The following is a 21,175-nucleotide window of genomic DNA, read 5'->3' as shown; positions in this document are numbered from 1 at the left end:
TTTCTTCAGAATTTTACTTCTGATAAATGCTTATATGAAGAAAAAGGACTACATGATAGTATGCAGTCCTGGAACAGCAGAAGTATTGCACCTAATTAAGTAGAGACATACCTTCCAGGAAGAAGAACATTTTAAATCATTTGCAATTTAAAAGTAATCATTCTTCCTCTCCTCTCTAACTCAGAAGTTATACACTAGACCAACAGAAAGGTATAAATTGAATTCCTCAGCAGAACTAAATGCTTCATGTTTGGAAGACTCTTACCCTGTATTGATGGAAATGATTTCTATAAGTGGATTCTTCCTGATCTTTGGCAAATCCAGTCGTGCTCCCCCCAAACGTTTTCCATTATCTTTCTTCTGACCAAGCAGTCTCACAGAATGACCTTCAAATGAAGCACAAAAATGCAGTCAGTACAAAGTACATATTTGTTTTGATTTGCTCTTCATCACAAATAGTGTTTATACTTCAAAGACTGAAAATTATAGTGAGATGTAATAATTTATTTCCATCAGCTAAAGAATTTATAAAGAAGTACTGACAGATAAATAATGTTAAAATGGAAGAAATTATTTAATCTAATTACCTTTTCATACTTGCATTTCTGTTTTATTCAATTAAAATAATCTAAGCAGTTACATTTTCAGATTCTCTAGCAAATATCAACACAGTGATAAATGACTAGTATGGCAGAATCAAAATATTTTTCCCATAATTTTATGCAAGCCGAAAGTAGTATGTAATAACCTACTCCTAAACATTTTTAAAGCTTCTTATATTGCCCAACTACGTAAGTCTGAGGAAAAGTACTATGAAGTATATCCTATGAACACGTTAATGGCTAAACTGATGAGAGACGTTTACAGTCAGCACTGACTTCCCCACTCCAGCTCTGTAAGTCAGACTGGTTATAACCAACATCACTTTCAGGCCAGAGAGCACTGCAAGAAAGTGTTTATTGTTTGTTCATTTTACTCTACTCCTTAAGTACCTGAGAGAAATTTGCAATTTCTTTGCTATCCAGAGACCATATTCCCCTTAACGTCTCTGTTCTTTTTCTGCAACACATTGCCATAATAGCCCTGCTCTTGTCCTATAAATTTTGTTTCCTACAGGACATGTAAAAGGTTCTGTTGCCAGTTGACTATGCAGACAGCTTAGAACAGCTGTGTTAAGTCTCTCTTAGACAACAAACACACTGCATTAGTGCCCCTATCTGGAAAAGGCTGAAAGTGATAAACTGAAGCAGAAGTAAAAGGGATAATCCTACTCTTGCTGCCCTAGATGTAACAGAGATGACCCCACTTGGAATTAAATAATAGTGAGGGTGGTCAAAGACAACGAGCAAGGTTTATTTAAATATACTTAAAACAAAAGGAAGAGCAGGGAAAATGTAGGCCTGCAGATGAACGAGGTGGCTGCCCTGGTTATGGAGGACACAGAAAAGGAGGAGTTATGGACAACTTCCTTGCTTCAGTCTTTACTGCTAAGACTGGCCCACTGGAATATCAGACCCTACAGGTAAAAGAGGAAGTCATGAGAAAGGAAGACTTCCCCATGGTCAAGGAGGATCTGGTTAGAGATCATCTAGGCAAAGTCGACATACACAAATCCATGGCTACCAATGGGATGCACTCATAAGTTCTAAGGGAGCTGACAGAAGCAACTGCTGAACCACTCTCCATGATCTTTGAAAGTTCATAGAGAACAAGAGAGGTGCCTCAGGACTGGAGGAAAGCCAGCGTCACTCCAGTCTTCAAAAAGGGAAAGAAAACCTGGGAAATTACAGGCCAGTCAACCTCACCTCTGTCCCTGGAAAGGTGATGGAATGACTTATTCTGGATGTCTTCTCCAAGCAAGTGGAAGAAAAGGAAGTTATCAGGAATCATCAACACAGATCCACTAAGGAAAAATCATGCTTGATCAGACTAATAGTCTTCCATGACATCATGACCAGCTGGGTAGATAAGGAGTGAGCATTGGATGTTGACTACCTTGACTTTAGCAAGGCTTTTCACACTCTCTCATATCATTCTCAGGTGTAATCTTAGGAAGTTAGGGAAGTTGTCAGTGGACAGTGAGACATACTGATGACTGGCTGACTGGCACAGCTCAGAGAGTCGTGGTCAGTGCTGCAGAGTCTAGTTGGAAGCCCACAGCTAGAGGTGTTCCCCAGGGATCTGTACTGAGTTTGGTATTGTTCAATATCTTCATCAATGACCTGGATAAAGGGATAGAGTGCACCCATGGCCAGCAGGGTGAGGGAGGTTATCCTCCCTCTCTACACTGCCCTGTTGTGGCCATACCTGAGGTAATGTGTCCAGTTCTGGGCTCTCCAGCTCAAGAAACACAGGAAACTACTGGAGAAAGTCCAGCAAAGGATTACAAATACAATTAGAGGCCTGTAGACTCTTCTGTATGACGAGAGGCTGAATGGTCTGTGACTGTTCAGCCTGGAGAAGACTGACTGTGTGTCTTATCAATGCTTATAAATATCTAATAGGTAGGAATCAAGAGGATGCGGCCAGGTTCTTCTCATGAGTTTCCAGCAACAAGGAGCAACGGACACAAACTGGAAATTTTTTACTTTGAGGGTGAGAGAGTCCTGGAACAAGCTGAGAGAGGTTGTGGAGTCTCCTTCTTCGGAGATATTCAAAACCCAGCTGTATGCTTTTCTGCACAACCTACTCTAGGGAACCTGCTTTAGCTAGGTGGTTGGATGAGATTATGTCCAGAGACTTCTTCTAACCTATATGATCCTGTGATAACAGACAGCAAAGGAAACTATTCCAAATGGCTGACAAAAGGTGGAAAGTAACTTACTACTTGGAGACGAGGAAAGGGAAAAATCACCTATACTTTAATAAATTGAAAAACTCTTGGATAATACATGAAACTACATCTACAATATGTAAAATATTCTCTACATACTACTTAGGAAAAGGAAAAACTACCCTAAAATGGGCAGGCAAGGAAGATAGATGAAACAGAAAGCATGTTTGAAGTACTAGCTGAAATATATCTAGTACAGTAATCTAAGACTCAGACCATTTGAAAACCATGCACAACCAAATCTGCTATCTTACATGATCAACAGCTGTCTACAAAACTAATTCATCCATCAGTTAAAGTCTTTCTGCACTACTCTCATTTTAAGAAGACAACATAAAATTTATTTATGAGTAATGTGACATTCATACTGTGAATTTTCTTCCGTGACATCACAACAACAGCTGGAAGATAAGCAACTACTTTTGGTAGTTTCTCTCATACTTCTTAAGATACATAGAAAACTCTTAAACAAAATTTGATTTAACGAAGAAGTGAGCAGAACTAGCTTAAGATTGCAATGGTTAATACTAAAAGGAGACATCAGTAAGAGTAATTGAAAGGGTATTATTTTTGCAAATGTGTTGGAGAAAAAATTTCATTACACTCTGCTGTGAACTTAGAACTCGTGCTATTAACATTTGCTAAATTATTCATTTCTACCTTTTCATGACAGTAACAGCAAAATCACTGTCTCATAATACAACTGGTTATTTTCCAATCTAATGCTTCGTTAAGGAGTCACAAGCATGACACCATTTTATTTATTTGTATAACAAAAGTGATTGCATTATCATAGGCATAAAAACTGAACTAGAAGCAGAGAACATTCCTTTTTGTATTTTTTTTAAATATGGTTTATTTGGAACAAAGCTGCTTACCCAGTTTTTAAATATTCAATTGCTTTACCATGTTAAAACTTCATTTGGATTTATGTCTGAAAGTATAATGGAGTAATTTGCATCATTCTCAAAAATTCAGGCTTAAAAGTAATAATCGCCCCAAATTTAAAATTCATACATTTATAATTAGAGTTCAACCATCATTCTGAATTTTAAAAACCTTCCCTCCCCAACAAGTAATATCTCACAAGAATCAGTGAAGCTTGATCTCTGAATCTGTAACCTCACAACAAAGAGCAACATGAATTATTGTTGTCCACTAAGAAATTAGCTCATGTTCTGCTTTTCTCATACTGGAAGAATTAATCAAAGACATTCTTTTTTCATGGAAGTTCTGGAAAAAAAGGCTATTCAACTTACCTCAGATTTGTTTCAAATGTGTTAAAGGATTAAAGGTACTACAGAGAGTGAGAAACTGAGATAATGACAGACCTATTCAGGAGGCACAACTTGATAATCCCCATTTTCTCAGGAAAATAGGCAGAATAAAACTCAAAACAATGTGGTAGTCTAGAAAATCTTGTTGGCTCTGCCTTTTAAATGCTAGACAAGTGACTGGAAGCACCAGAAAAAAGTCTCCAGATGTTTTCAAATAACTCACTAGGGTGTGTTGTAACACCCAGACTCTCTTAAAAGTGGAAAGAAACTCCACCTAAGTTATCATCTCCTGAGTGATCCATTGAATGGGTCACAACCCTGTGCTGCAAGAGGCATTAAGGGACTTTGTTTTACGATAAGCCTGGACAGATGATGCTGGTGGTTGGACTTGATCTCAAAGGTTTTTTCCAACCTAATTCTATGGTCATCACTTCATCCTCCCTTGCTTGCTCAGAAGTGGCAAAAAAGCATCCCAACCCAGTGCATCAGCACAGTGTGTCTACACATCCTGAGAATCAAAATCAAATAAAGTAGTTTATTTTTAGATTACATATGGCTACATTTTTTCTCCTATTCCTACTGAATGACACTAAGTTTCTTGTTAATATGAGGCTGCAGAACATGCGTTTTGTTTACATATTCCTGTACCTTTCACTCCATACACAACAGGAATAGCACAACCAGCCACAGTAGTTTGTACTGCAGACACAATTATAAATTAAAATGAAAAATAATCCTATTACAGTATTTGTGATCTCAAATTCCTTTTCCCTACCCTATAAAAGAACTATTTTGTTTCATTGTAAATAATCACTAAAGCATCAGTTTACAACATCATTGCTATTAATAAAGCGTAACTTGATAAACACTCAATCCAACTTTTTCAAATGCTGTAGATCTCCCCCGTACTTATTTCAAGAAAACTTAAATAATAACCATAATAATAATAAATATTTCAAAATTTAGAATGAGGCAAGAAAGGAAAAGGATAAACAATACATATATATTTTAGAATGGTCTGAGCAGCATCAATCCCACACCAACATCAAGCATAACAGAAAAAGCAGTAATTTCAAATCCCATTCATTACCTTGTTTCAAAATTTAGAATGAGGTGAAACACTGCAATCAAGGTTTCCTTCTCTGTAACCTAACAGGTTGCCTAACAAGTTAACTAAACAAAGCAGGTAATATGCAAAAGCTGTCTGGACACAGTTCTGAGTTATGACCTCTGGACGTCCCTGACTCAGTAGGGGATTGGACCAAAAGGCCTCCAGAGGTCTTTTCCAACCTCTATCACCCTGTGATGCTGTGGAACAGATCTAGTCAGGTCACCCAGTCTAGATCTGTTCATGGACCAGTCAAAACATTACAGTGCCACAAGCCTCCCCTGACAAAAGAATAACTTCTCTAATTTCACACAGTGTACTAGCAGATACAGTTATATTTAAAAAACTGTACAGTTTAATCAGAGATTCAAGTTATGTTTCAGAGAAGATAATCACAAGTTAATTCGTGAAGATTACACTAATAAAATCACACTGACCAAGTCCAGTCAAGAAGCTCACAGAGCAGAATCACTCACAGTAAAACCGTAAAAGAAATCAAGGTAGAAACAATTCAAAATGAATTAGAGCTCTCTTATTTTGAGAGCTCATTTGAAAACAAAACTCATTTTTATATGTATGACTTGTAAGTCAATGAACACAATTCACATTTCTTGGCGTTGCTCCCACAGAAGATGAGGTTGGAATGAATTAATCAGGGTATTAAATTCTATTGTTAGATTAAATAAAGACTTTTACATGTGTCAGTTTGATAAACCACTATGCAGAACAGAAGTGGTTTCAAGGCACTTATTTTCACTTGTTAAAAAGGATACAAAGAAAGTACCATAATATTAATGCTACATACATGCATACAGTTTTATTTGTAGATGGTATGTGCTCCATGAGTGCAATAAAGTCACTGAATATGCTCTGAACATCAGACTACTGGAGCGGTATTTTGCCAGCTTGATACAAGGATATGTCAGAGGGAAGTGGTGTGGTTTAGTCATTTTAGTTAATCTTAACAACAGTCTATCAGTCTTGAAATTTCCTTCCAAATTTTAATAGACATACTCTATTTCAAAAGTAGCCAGCTCCATTCAGTCCACAGGCTGGCACTCCTCAGTAGCAGCCAAGAAATACTGCCTGCCTGACAGACAGAATAGGGCATCTAGCAACGGTCCTTCCTCCATTCTGCACACTCTACTGTATCTGCAGCGTGCCACTGGAACAGACTCCAGCCTGATACAGAGCACAGTTTCTTAGCTGTTGCCTTCAAGGTTAGGTGCAAATATCTGAAGGAGCTCAAGAACATGAGTTTAAAGAAAATCTTCAAAGATGCAGGAAACTCCAGCCTTGGCAGCGACAATTTCTATTGTTTTCAGTTTGTTGTTACCCATTCTTTCCCTTTCCCAGTTACAAGATCACATGTAGAGGTTATTCACCATTTCCTGAAAGACACTTATTTTCCTCACAGCAAGGCTGCTGATGTACAATTCCATACCTCCCAGCTGTCTCTCACCAACCTGTTTGATCTTCTCCAGCATCTTCAGGGAAAAAGGACTAAGTACTATTCCATGTACTTTTGCACACATTTCCTTCCACCAATATTCCATTCTTAATGAACACAGAGCTTCCTCTCCTTAATGCCAGCACTGGAAAAATGTACACAGGAGCACCATATCTAAGGCAGAGAAACTTGAGGGAAAGCAAAGTAGCAGGTTCGCGCAAAGAAAAGCTGAAGAGTAGGGAAGAACCAAAGCAGTGACAAAGACTGAAAGATGGAAGGATCAAGTAAATACAAAAGTGGAAAGAATCAGAAAACGTAAAAAGAGAACCTTAAAGAGAATGGAGCCTAATAAGATCAAATAAATAACACAAAGGAAGAAGAGGCAAATCAGGAGCCACTACAAAACTTTTATCAAATTCAAGTAACTTTTATTTACAGTCTTGTCGCTCTAACTTTGCAACTACTATGTACAGAAAGGTTACTTCAGATTTTGTGGAGGACTAACAAAAAATAGCATCTAAGACACAAGGGTGTAACTCAAATTGCCTAAGACACTGTACAGAGCTATCCATGACTGCTGCTGATACTTTAGCCCAGTTCTCCTACATTTGGAGTTGTTTTAAACACATACTTGGTGAGCTGAGTAAGACTCAAAGCCTGGTTTACCTCTGGGGAATCAACGAACTGCTGACAATCTCCTACCTTTTCTGCCTGCCCTGAAGCAAAAACAAGCTGTTCTACAACAGACATGACCAAATTCAAAGGAATCCTTGAGCTCTCCAGGACAATCACACACTGCCAGACAAGTGCAGAAATGACAATGACAGTCACTGACTTAGAACTTAACTGTGCTAATACTCCCACCCAAACTCATCCACGCTAGCATTAATTATGTAGTGATGATATTCTTGAGTGTTATCCATGGGATTTTCTGCCTCTAGTAAATGCAGGTTAACAGACTGAAAGGAAAAACAAACCCAGCTGGAATATATATGCTTTACCTCTGGCCCAGGAACTACAAATTACTACTTTTTTAGATCAGCATTAATGGGAATGCTGTGCATGTTAAGCTCCTTCTTCAACGGGTGTATGCAAAAACTGGGTCCCCTTACAAGTCAGGGAATAATTCAGCCTAATGCTATCAGAATCGCTGATATTTTCCCCATCTGTATGTCCAAGAACCGCAATGAAAAAGCATATCCATATACATAAAATAGATCTTTATTGGTATTCCTTTTATTCCTTTGTTATTGATGTTTCATTCAATCATAGCAGTATCTGTAAGCACTAAAATGGTAGAGTGTAATAAGTAAAACTGTAAAGAAGATAACTACTAACAAGAAATTAATGCTTGCATAGAAATGCTATAGAATGAAATTATGAATACAATCACGTGTGTATATTTATTGAAGAGAATGATTTTCCTCATATACACAGTGCTTTTTTTTTTCCACAGCAACAGAGTCTGCAATGCACTATTAAGGCACTATTTTTTCAAGATTCAATAGCTCCACTCTGTTCTGACATCATGTGATGTTACTGGCTTTCTAAAGAAGCAATTAAATGTTAAATCTGCTATGAACTCAAAACACTAGCTACAGCTTCCAACAGCGCAGAGGGCCAATTCTAACAATCAACTGCAGGAAGTGCTCCCCTGACCATCTATCCTCACCTTTCTGAGGGAATGCATTTGATCAGGATCAAGGACGCTGTTCAAAACCTCAGGAGATTCGAGATAGAAACTTGCAAAGAAAAAAAATTGAAACAGATGAAATCGGCCGTGTTCTGAGGAAAGGAAATACTGAAGGGCAGATTGTCAGAGTGAGATGCAGGAATGCAAGTAAGTAATGTTTTGAGGAGCTGCAGGTTTAACAGAACAAAACATGACTTAGAGCGACATGCTGAGATGAACCTATCACTGTATGCAAAAGCAAGCTTTTAGTTTCGCCTCTACTCCTTTGCCACCAATTTGAAACCTTTCTGTAGATATTTAAATTACACTGATTTGAACATGCAATTCCTTACTGGCCAGGAGGATTCTCCAGCAGACCTGAACAGAGCTAACCATGAGCTCAGCTTTGTCAGCCAATGGAGCTGAGTCTAACCAATGTAAATACTACAGAAAAACACAAGTGTTTTTTTAGAGCATCCTTGACTAAAAGTCTGAAAAAGAGTGTACATGCGTCTGGAAGAAAAGTTATCGCTCCCATGCACATCGCAGGCTCATGAAAAAAAAAAAGAAAACCCACAAAATTTTGCTACTAGGATTTTCAAATCTGTTCCCCCCCTCTGTCACTTTTCTTCTCCTGAATCACTATTCACCTCCCACTCAGTTTCTGTGAAATGTCCAAAAGGAAAGTGATATTCATAACACAGATTGTCAGTCACAACAGTTTTTCAAAACCAACAAAATTAAAAAATAATTACAAAACCCACATAAAATTCTAGATCATCTCATACACTTAATCATCACCGTATGCCCAAGAGCATTTGAACAGGCACAGCAGAAATGGTAAAAAAAAAAACAAAAAACAACATATCATCTAAGTGCTCGAAAGGAAAACCTATTGCCTAAGGAATAAATGTAGAGTTCCCTGATCATGGATGTTTTACAAAAGCAATTCACATGTGTCTTTGCAGAATTTTCTCCACAATTTCTTATAATTTCTCACTGTGCTCTGTTTCTATAAATTACTCTATGCTCTGTTTCTAAAACTAAGCTCTCTGAACTGATGCTGTCACAGTTAATCATACTACTTTGAATTCTCCTCATGGAGGTTGAATTTCTCATATGCCATACACCCTCATTAAAATAATCGTGAGGTTAAGATAATTGAGGTCAGGTTCTTCTTCAGTCAGTGTTCACTGTTAAAGAAATACTCATATTAAAAGAAGAAAAAATGCTACTCACATAGGTAATGACACTCTTTCCACACATAAGGCTGATTACTTACATTTTAATTGAAAAATGAAACAAAACAATAATTATTTGGGTTTATATAGGACGAGCTTCAAAATTACTAATCCACAGACAGTAAGAAAGAGATAAAGACTTTTACCTTATGCTGTTAACCCCAACTATTAATGTACACAACTTGGTGATTCTGAATCTTTTAAACCAGTCATTTCAACACTATATCTTCAAGCTATGATTCTAGATATTGCCTGCAGGAATCCTGGTTTAAATGTGCTTACACCTATTGCAAAATTTTTGCAGCTTGTACCGTCATTTTTCATTAATCTCAGTTTAAAAAGCAGCTCTACTATCTAGATAGTGTTCCAAATGTAACAGTTCATAGGTTCATAAGATTGGAAAGGACCTACAAGATCATCTAGTCCAACCATCCTCCTATCACTATCCCTACCCAACTACTAAATCGAATCCCTAAAGTATGTACCAGGTGCAGATGTCCAGGCACTGGCAAAGTGAGCTACATGGCAACCTTCATGAGAAGAGACATGGGGCTGTCCAATGCTATTCACAGATAGTTGCTGTCAGCTCCAACAGACCCACCTCAGGATGCAGTCGAGCATGCCATCCAAACCAGGGTACCTCTGGAAAAGCACAGTTTGGAAAGGGTAAAAATCACTGCACTGAGAAGAGTGTGGGAATAAATAAGAGAAACAGCCCTACAGCCACCAAGGTCAGGGCAGAAGGAGTGCAGGAGGTGTTCCAGGTATGGAGCAGAAGTTCCCTGCAGCCTGTAGAGGACAGCAGAGCAGAAAGGTATACCCTGAAGAAAGCTGCAGTCCGTGGAGAGGAGCCCATGCAACACCAGGTTTTCTGGCAGGAACTGCTGGCCCATGAGGTACCCATGTTGGAGCAGTCTGAAGGACAGCACCCTGTGGAGAAGATCCACACTGGAGAAGTTATTGAAAAACGGTGTCTGTGGAAAGGACTCCAGAGTGGAGCAGGGGAGGAACGTGAGGAGCAAATAGAAGAGTTGTTAAGGACTGACTGTAGACCCCGTTCCCATTCCCCCCATCCCTCTGTGAAAGAGGCAGGAGTTTTGAACGTAGAGAATTTGATACCTGAAGAAGCAGGGGCAGAGGGAAAGCTATTTTTAATTTTGTCCTTTTTTCTCACTATTGTACTCTATTTTTAATTGTCAGTAAATTAATTTCCCCCAACTCTACTTTGCCCTTGATGGCAATCAGTATGTGATCTCCTTGTCCTTACCATGACCCATGAGATTTTCCTTCTTAATTTCTCCCTTGGTCTGTTGAGAAGGGGGAGTAAGAAGGAGACCGGGTGGGGGTATGGCAGCCAGCAAGCGTCAACCCACCACAAAGTGAAATAAATAAAACAACCCATCCAAAAACATCCCCCTTTTCTATGTGCTTTCAAAGGATTACAGAAACATGGACTCAGTGAGGCCATTACCCTCCCTCTGACCCTCCTTGAACAGCAATTAGGCACAGACTAGTCAGTTTCCTGACCAGGAGACAAATAATATTTTTCCTCAGAAAATAACTCCTGATGCTTAGAGTTTTTATTCCTCATTTGGCTCATCATCAACTTCTTAAGTAAGGGCAATTCTTCCTAGAATCACAGAAATTGAGGAGGCAGTTATTTTATCTTCTGTTATCAGTGGATTATAATTAAAACAAGCAGCACATAAAAATACTATTTAAAACGTTGGCATTCATATACATACCATATATACACAAACACAAAGTATGCAATGTAGTCTATATATAAGACAGGTACCATTCACCTCCTCATTTTTGTAGACTGACACAACTAATACAATTACTAAGTATATGAGGGCAATTTATTAGACAGTAAATACTGGTTAATGTTTAAACTGGGAATGGATGGGCAACTTCACCAGACAGGTCAATGTGACTGAAATCAAGAAAGGTTATACGGAGTATAAAAGGTTCAACTCTGAAGTAATTTCCTTTGGCTGTTTTTAACAACCAAATCTAATGACCCATTGTAAAACTCTGTTTTGTGAAAACGTTACACAGACACAATACAGACTAAACTCAATTCAACCTGTGCCCCTCATCTCCCTAAGGCCTAAGTTAAAAGCAGACTGTACACAAATGCTCCAGCTCCATGTTCCCCCCTCCCATCTTCAACATGAGCTTTAATAGCTAGTGCATCTAGAATGGAAGGTGGCAAAAGCTTCAAATCCACGAGGGCCTACATTTAAAAACAAGAAAAAATATTCTACATTAAGACTTTAAAGTTTCTCCCAAATATCTTGAACAGCTTTGAAATTCTGTACATAAGTCTTACTTCATAATGGAGCATACATCAAATGCAATCAAGTTTGCTCCTGTCTCAGACACTGCAACTGCTTAGTAGCACTTTCCTAACGTACTGTGTCATCATTACATGTTACCAGGAAACTAAACATGTGAGTAGAAATAGCAATTCTCAGTGATGTAAAATAGCTGCAATTCAGTCTTAAGATTTGGGTAATTTGCAGATGAAGTAGGTTTCACTAAACTGTTATATAAGAGCACTGCATGATGAAACAGGAAGGCTGACATGCTCCAGACATATTTTTGTAGATAGCACTTTGAGAAATTTAGGCTGAGATCAAGTTCATTCATTTAGTTCCCTGAAATCTAGGATTTTCCTTAGTAGGAAGAATAGAGGTTTCAGATTTGGGCAATATAAGCCATAAAAAAGTACATGAAGACAACTTTAGTTAAAATACATCTTAAGACAAAGTATAAACCAGGTATGATCTGTGTGTAAATACTGCACACTTCTTTCAGAAGATCACATTTGGAAATTACAAAATTTACCTGATAATCAGAGAATTTAAAAGTTTAATTGAACTTGATATAAAATTCATGATGATAGAAATATGAAGCATCAAAGCATTTCTTAAGAATTCTGTCCCTTACTAGCAACTAAAAGAAACATGAGCATCCTCCTTTTCCATTTTCTAATGCAGAAAGACAAAAAGGTAAAGTCACATAAATGTGTTTATGAATAAGAGGAGAGTTGGGAGCCAGTAATTATGCTATTTCCAGGCAGATAAAGTAAATACTACCATGAAGATCTACTTGAATTCATCTCTTCAATCAGCACAATGACACTATTCTGAAGAGTGTTTTCTGAGTATGAATTTAAGACTGAGAAATAAAACAAGAAGAAAGATGACCATATTTCACAGAAAATGCTTTGAATAATTTCAGAAAAGTAATTTTGGGGGATCAATACAGTAAGCTTTCAACTAAATCCAACAGGGTAGACATTTTAGACATTTTCTTTGAAAATGAGAAAGAAAATTATAACCACAAAAAAAAAAAAAAAAGAAAGAAAGAAAAACACAACAGTAGAGGGGAAATAGATTTGGTTTTGGCTTTATATACATTTTTTTAAGTTTCCCTTTTTTGTAAATTGTGTATTTCGAAATTCAAATGCCCATAAAAAATCTACAGTAGCCCTTAAAAAAATGGGAACCTAAGGAAAACCCAACCTTAAAAATGTCAACTCTGAAGATGAACAAGAAATTTAGACAGGATATCCAGACAACTCATGTAGGCACGCTGATCTACAGGTGCAGTTGCCCTGCAGAGTGCAGATGCCATGCAGTTTAAATTTATTCATTTTAAATAGTTAAAATATTTTAAAGCCACGGTGCAAGAGTAAACCAACAATGTAACTCACTGATTTTCTTACAAAACGGTAGGTGAAGGAAATCATATCATATAAGTTGGACAAAAACCCAACTAAAAACTTGCTAGTGTATACTGTCTCTCAAGTCAAAATTTATATTTAATCTACTGTCCCATGCCACACTCCCCTCTTCCTCCTCAAGATAACATAGACCTCACAAGTTGTTACTAATGTCACAGACTTTAAAAGACGTAAGGCTACATTTCATTTGGCTTGACATACACATATGTAAGCTCATAACATGGATCTATTTTACAGTATAAAGCATTCTTAACAGTCTTGTTAACTTCTGTATTTTACTTTACTTAGATAATGAAAATTCCTAGTTAGAATTATTTATAATACATGAAGACAGCTTCAAATTCTTTATTCATGGAAGGTGATTTCCAATTCCACAATTTTATGCATTATTTTTAAACAAATTTAAATGAACACACACAAAAACAAAGAAAAAAAAAGTAAAAGCTTCCAGATTTAATAGTAGGCCTTTGAAAAAGCAGAGCTTTACTGTGCCTTATGACTACTATTTGCCACCTCCCTGTAAAATAGAAATTTTGGTTTTGATCTTTTCTTTTTTTTCCAGAAATCCTGGGTTCTATTGTCTTCTGAGAGACCCCTGAAGGAATTGGCACCATGCATGGTATTCAGCAGCCCACTTGTTCCTTTTTATTCAGATCAGTTACACTAAGCTAGAAAGGAACATAAGTTACCCCAAAAACTATGTTTTTTTTGCTATGTTATTTTCCAGAATTTCATCAATATCTAAAAGGAAATCTTAAAAGCTACTCAATGAAAAACAGAATTTTTACATTTGCTTCTAGATTTATCATCTTCCTTCTAGTTGTAAAATATTCAACCATGATAACCTGAGCAACTGTTATATAAAAAAAAGTAATATTCTGCATCTGCATAAATATTACAAAGCACATTTTTGTGAAGGGAGGACATACTGACCCCAGGTTATCCTTTTAACCCCCTAAGAATAAATACAATTCAGGAAAATAAGACAGGAATCTGAAATACTGTGCTGTTGTAAATATCACAAACTATTCCCAGCACATTGTGAAGTGACCACCATGATGCTTCTGGGAACAGTTGTGCACGTTCTGTATGAATACACTGAATATGGCTCTTCTACAATAAGCTGTGCGAAAAATAAAATATATGCCAGAAGGAAAGAAAGAACTGCAAAAATTTTGGTTTGGAGTACATAAAGAGTTCACATTTCATTTCTGAAAGCATTCACAGTACCAAAAAAAACATACTAGAAGCCTTACAACACAGTATCATTTCTTAATATAAACTTTTTTTCCTCTGTTTCAAGTTTTTTTGCACTGTTTTTTACATTTCATTTTGGACTGCAGAGCAACATACTCCTGCATTAAAGTTACGAGGCAACATTTTGTAGACCAGACACTTGTTTATATTCAAAGTACAACCAATTAAACTAAAGCCTGTAATCTAAAGCTTCAAGGAACAGTAATTTTTATGGCCTGATAAGTAACAGAGACAAACTTAGGTAACCCAGAAAGATCCAGACAAATGTATTTATTTAATAGCAAATGTTTACTAGTCAGACTTCAGAAAACAATGTTGTCTTTGCCCCCCTTCACTGCAAAGCACTGTATGTACACACACATTAAGGCAGCCAGAGAGTACAAGGAATAGAGTTACAAAAGAACATTAAACTAGTGGATAATTTATCTGTCCTGCTGAAGAAAGCTCAAGCAAGTGAGCCAAAATATCTGAAAAAAATAAACAGGAGAGGACCAAACATCGGAAACTGGAGACAGAGCACTGAATTAAGATGGAAACTTTAAGAAATCACTATATCCACCTACACTGATGAAACTTAAATGGGTTCCTAAAGTCTCCTCAGGATTATTTACTTATGAATTGAACAGGCCACCGAGCTCCTACCAGAAAATGTCCAACATCACTACTAAGCACACGTGGCTAAGTACATCACTGTCCATTTAGCTAGACCAGAAAGCAAAGATTGGTTTGGTAAAGAACAGAACAGCATTTCTGCTAGCATCTTACAGATGAGCTGCAAATATTTGAAGTGTAGTGCTTACCTTTAATAGTTTCCTCCACAACTTCTACTACACGATCTATCTGCTGAACCTAAAAGAAGTCAGAAGGTCAACAGCTAAGTAGTGAACAATTGGACTTTCTTTACATAGTTCTTCCTTCAAAAATGTGATTCTCTGGATTAAGTGGAAGCAAACTTTAAGGCTACATTTTTTGGTCCTTCTGTCAGAGCCCTCAGAGAAACTTTAAAACTCACCATCTGACTTAGACAGATTTCTGCTCTCAAAAGTAGCAACACATGAATTTGGCTAAAGCCACCAAAAGGACAGAAAAGAAGTAATCTGTGGGCTCCTGGTAAGAGAGAACTTCAAGCCTTAGCTACTTCTTGGGATCCAACTGGCTGCTGCAAGGCCACAGTCACTTGGGCAGCCAGCACCCACGTGGCTCCACCAGCCTCAAGACCAGAAGAGTAGAAGGGAAAGAACATTGTAAGAAGCTGAGGATATTTTGAGGTAGGAGAGAAAAATAACAAGGAAGTATTGCAGGGGAAAGACAGTGGAATGCGAGAAGAAACTAAAAATGTTGTTCTCATGGTTTAGAGAACAAGATGCTGTCCTGGACTTACAGCAGTCAGTGTACAGAAATGGAAAGAAAAGCCTTGATGTTCTTCATGAGAAAGAGTAACATTTCACAAACACAACATAGCATTTCTAACAAAGATAACAAATCTACGTTTTGGTGTTATACCTGCCTAAATTCACCCATAATAGTTAAATTATTTCTTATTAGATAATCAATAAATAAAGTTAATGATCTATACACTATACTGGTATGTTAAGTAGAAAGATACAGTATTAACACTGCAAGATTAAACACTCAAATTGTAAAAGCTGAGATTTTCTCCTATAACTTTCAACCAAAGTATTCTACATATTCTATATAGCATATATATTTTAAGCAATATTTACTAGATATATATTTAAGTTTACATATAATACAGGAAAACAACATGCAGAAAGCCCTACTTCATACTTCTAAATTAATTCAGAATCTCTTCCACAATACTGACTTCAAAATACTGTTTTTCTCAGCTGCATAATAATGAAATTAGATTTAGTATGACTTTTGTACTCATTTCCTTGGAGATTTTTATTTTATTTGTTTGAAAAACAAGCACAAAAGTACAATTTGTACAGGCTTCAAGAGCAAAACCTGGTCTTCAAAAAAGTTCCTTGAAACTTGGATAACTTGCATCACAGTTAGTAAGTCTCTGTGTCCTTAAAGCACTGTGTATATCATTTTCTGTAAGCAAATGGCTGCACAATCATCTCCATTTCACATCCATTTTCCAAACAGCCTAATAACAGCTTAAAAAAAAATCATCTGTAGTTGCTGTCTAATCTAGAGTTCCACATGGAGTCAGTGGGAGTCTGCTCCTTTTCTTGTTTAGGTGTTAGATCAAGTCCATATTATTTTTTTTTCCTTTTGAAATACAGCCTTTTCAGAACACAAATCTCTCCCACTTCGGATTTCTAAATACAGTATATTGATTATGAATTCTAGAAATTCCATTATTCAAAATATCACTAATATTGGCATTTTAATGCTCACATATACTCTGTATATTTACATCCTTTTCTGAATTGCAAGCATTCATATTATGAACATATGCATACATTTATAGAAATGTTTTCATAAATAAAGCACATGCAAGCATTTATGTGGAATGTGCATATTTACATACTTGTATATACAAAGGCTGCTCCAAAAGTAATACCTTCTATTATATTATGTTGGTCCACAATATCTGAGGTGGATGTCAGTGGTAAGGCAGTGAGGTGGTGCATTCCAGCAGAGGTGACAGTGACAGCGGGCCACCTCCCCTGGTGCAGACTTTTATAAGCACGGCATATATGAACTTGTTCATTACTAGCAAAAATGTTACTGGTGGTGACTGTTGAAAAATAGTTAATAGTGTCATCTCAGAATTCGCTCTATCAAACAGTGTTATTGTGCTCTTTGTATCTGTTGTAGTTTCCATAGAAATAAACAGGAGGCACTACTTTGGAGCAACCTACCTACATCCCTTTTATGGACTCAGATGAAAGGGTTTTTGGTTTTGTTTTTTTAAATATGATCTAAGACATTTACACATTGATTTTCTTCTTTTAATTTTAAAAGAGCAACTTAAAAGCAGAAGAGTATACATTTGCAATTATAAGCATAGGCATATAACACAGTCTCTGCCAAATACATTGCCTAAAATATTATTGCCTCATCTCGATCCTAAGCTGTTTAAGTTCATAATCACTGTAAAACAGAAGAAATCTCAATGGTTCAAAACCTGAACCACCTCCATAATTACATTCTGTATTATACATCTGGGGAATTTTTGCATAGCCCTGAATCCCTTGTTAAATAAAACCAGGGAAAAACAGTGTGTTGTATTTTCACTTTATTGGATAAATTAAATTAGTCTCAATGTGCCTGTCAGGAAGACAGTTCATATATATAATTAAAATTATTCATCTTGGAGATAATAAGAACTGCAACCAGGAATGGATGCTTATTCTGCCTTGTATGTTATTTTCCATATTAAGCATTTTTCACTTGAAATTATTGCAAGTGTTTGGCAAAAGTGCTCAAGTGCTGAAGATGAAAATAGTGAATGCTTCCAAACTTCATGTAAAATATCTGAGTAAAACTGGAGTGAGAGAAGGAAAGTGTTCTGGAAACTCACATTTGAAAAAATAAAAAATAATAAAATTTAAAAACTACAGGAAAATTAAGAAAAAGGAAATACCACAAAGTAGTAGTAGTGAATTTTTTTTGGCTATGCGGAGTGCTGTAGGATTCCTGTCATCACACCACATCCCACTGATCTTACAGAGTACTCCCTTCAAAAATGAGTGGTAGCAAAAGCATCCATAAACCTTCCTGAGCAGAGATTCAATCATGTCCCCAGCAGGCATTAATAAGCCCATCAAGCATGGAGACAAAGCCCTTGATGCATGAAGGGCATAGACACCACTCCTCAACATTTCTTTACAGTGAGTCCAAACAATATGAACCATCACTTCTGACAAAAAGGTACTTTACTGCTAGATGTACCACACTGTGTAGTGTACTGATGGATATAGCACCATATTTATCTCTTCAAACTGCACGATCTTTTTCTAGTATAAGCATCCACACAGCGACTTTTTGTCCATTATAGATGGTTCTTGATTGGGATTTGAGTAGAACAAAAGCTAAAGACAGACTGGAGCAGACAGCTGAGCAGGAGTACAAGGGGAAGAGACAGATGCCTGGGCTGAGCTGGATACAGAGCAGAGACAGGGGTAGGGCCGGGTAGGGCCCAAGAGATGAAGAGGTAGCCAGAGCAGGAAACCAGCCAGAGAAATACAATAAAATAGCAAAGAATAAAATAAAGCATGACGCTTGAGTTGAAACAAAAATCAGAAAAAAATTTTGAGCCTTTCTCACGAGATCAAAGTTAGGCATTAGTACAGCTCAGAAAGTACATCTATCCAACTCATAGGGACACAAGGAAAACATGAGGTGAACCATGCTGAGGCTGAAGCAACAGACCACTGCTCAATCCTTAAACACAAGTCAGTCACAGTCCAAATCATTCACCTCTCAGTATTCCCTTGCACTCCTGGGAGTCAAGCCCCAGGCTCTCTGACTGAGCCCCAGCAATTAGCTAGGAGACTACACAAACCTACACAATGTCTGCCTGTCATCAGAGAAAGTCCTCCAGTTCCCTTTGTACTGTCATTATCACATTCAGCAGACGACTGCTAGATGTAAACAGCTCAAAGCCATGCTTGCAATGCGCTATGTCTGCAATCTCACATTAGGTGACTTGTGAGTGCAGGCAGAGGTGTGATTGAGGATGGTCATGAAAATTCCTCCAATTGCTCAAGCATGATCTGAGTCATCTTAGAAGCAGTATTAATACCCTTAAACTGTTTTGCAAGACGAAGTGGGAAAAAAATCCAATAATCTCTGGATTCACTTAACAGGTAGTTAAGTGAGAGGTTGCATGTTTACCAGTGGTTTTGTACTACACAGGACTCAGTGAGCCTCAGAACAAAGAATACTAACTAGAGAAGAACAACAGGGAACCTAACAAGCAGATTAGAGAAACTTCCCATCTTTCAAGGAAACACCAAGAGTATGTGAAGATACTGCACTGTCATGTGTGAAAACAAAACAGTAGGACTTTGTCCAAGACTTAGTACAATAAAGACTCTTTTCAGCTTAATATGTTAATTGAATTAAGGTCATAAGCATTTTATGGATCAAGAGATTTGAACCAATCTTCTTCTAAAGACATAGAACCAAGAGAAATGATCTTCAGATGTCCCTTATGAGAGTCTTTCATGAATGCCTCATTGCTTAGAGGCTGCAGATATTAAAAAGTAGAGTGGCTAATAGAAAAAGCAATTCGTGAATATCCAAAACTTTCTGAGAGACACTCTGCCTTCCAATGAAGTCTGTGATATGGGCATCTAAGGCACCGCAGAAATACTGTTTGGTCCACACTGCACTATGAAAGAAGCTGCAGAACAATCAGACCTAACTATATATTGCAAAAGAAGTGGGAACACTTAAGGTTTCCCAGCAATCTCCACGATAAATAAAAGGGTATTCATTTCCTCACCTCTTAATACAACCCAAAAATAATTTTAGAAGGAGTCAGCTGTAGGACACACGCACACCAGAAGCATGTCAGTCCCTTGCCAGTTGTTATGGCGCTGATGCTTTTGGGAGTTATGCCACTGCCTTTTACATGACAACTCTTCTGGTCCCATTTTAAGAGGATTAAATCCTCCAAAGTGAGCACTCCAATTCCTCCAGAAAATGGCTCTTAACATTTGACTTCCAACTTCTACTACATCAGAGGAGTGCACCTATCAGGTGATTAAAAAAAAAAAATCAGACTTTGAAAATATCTTGACATTCAAATAAATAGTTTCCCTCAAATTATATTTGGATTCTGAGTGCAATGATACATCAACATGTGTAAGAACAGAAAACATTGCACTCATTACCCTTTATTGACTCCAAATCATAAGATCAGAGAATATTTACTGCAATTAATATGCTCTTTCTTGAAAATAGCTATAAGGGATCCTGTCACCTAGCTGAAGTCTGTTGTTTCTGCCAGGGAGACTGAGATTCACCTGGTAGAGTCAGTAGTAAAGATCAGTGACCACAGAAAAATATTCAGTCTTCAGTACTTCCTGAAAACAAACAAATAACCTCACACAAAATGAAATAAACAAAACAACAGCAACAACAAAAAACTCTGCAAAACACATGCACGCAAAAACACTAACTAATGGACGAAGCTGAGAACAGGCCATGGGAAGGGAGCAGTACCTTGCCCACACAGTGACATGCTGCTGCAGATGCTACCACTATCTGCACTCAACTGCTTATGAACGCCCGCAGAGCAAATATAAGCATCATAACTGCCTGCAGTAAAACAATATTTATTTCTCATCTGACATACTGGATCACAGTCTAGGCCAAAGGTTCGTGACAAACCAGCTGAGAGATTTTTTTTATCTGTCTTCATAATTGTAGAAAGCTTCACATTCACTGTAAAGAACAATCACAGGTCACAGAAACCCATAAAAACATTCACCTTCTTATTTTCCTTTCTTATCCAGCTGCACAGAGTAACTTGATGTCTTAGGTGTCTTATGATTGGTGTCTTTTGATTTCCAGAGATGAAGAAGCACAACAGTTCACCTGCATCTAGTGCCATGGAGGTATGTTTTCTTCCTCTGAACTGTAACTACCAGTATCTTGT

At 37.3% G+C, this 21,175-nt stretch overlaps 1 protein-coding gene across 1 annotated transcript in view; it reads right to left on the bottom strand.

The window, feature by feature from the left end:
• Window positions 1–21,175, bottom strand: part of CDKAL1 (CDK5 regulatory subunit associated protein 1 like 1) — a 335,413-nt gene that overhangs the window by 208,203 nt on the left and 106,035 nt on the right. The window contains exons 6-7 of the mRNA XM_065752679.1: window positions 15,393–15,441; window positions 266–386 (exon numbers count right to left, since the gene is read on the bottom strand). Coding sequence (XP_065608751.1) covers window positions 266–386; window positions 15,393–15,441 — 170 coding nt within the window. The remainder of the gene's footprint in view (window positions 1–265; window positions 387–15,392; window positions 15,442–21,175) is intronic.

The sequence above is a fragment of the Cyrtonyx montezumae genome, unplaced genomic scaffold, assembly GCF_038088225.1.
Source record: "Cyrtonyx montezumae isolate F1298 unplaced genomic scaffold, pur_monq_1.0 scaffold_8, whole genome shotgun sequence".
Classification (NCBI taxonomy): Eukaryota; Metazoa; Chordata; class Aves; order Galliformes; family Odontophoridae; genus Cyrtonyx; species Cyrtonyx montezumae.
This window is presented reverse-complemented; position numbering and strand designations above follow the sequence as displayed.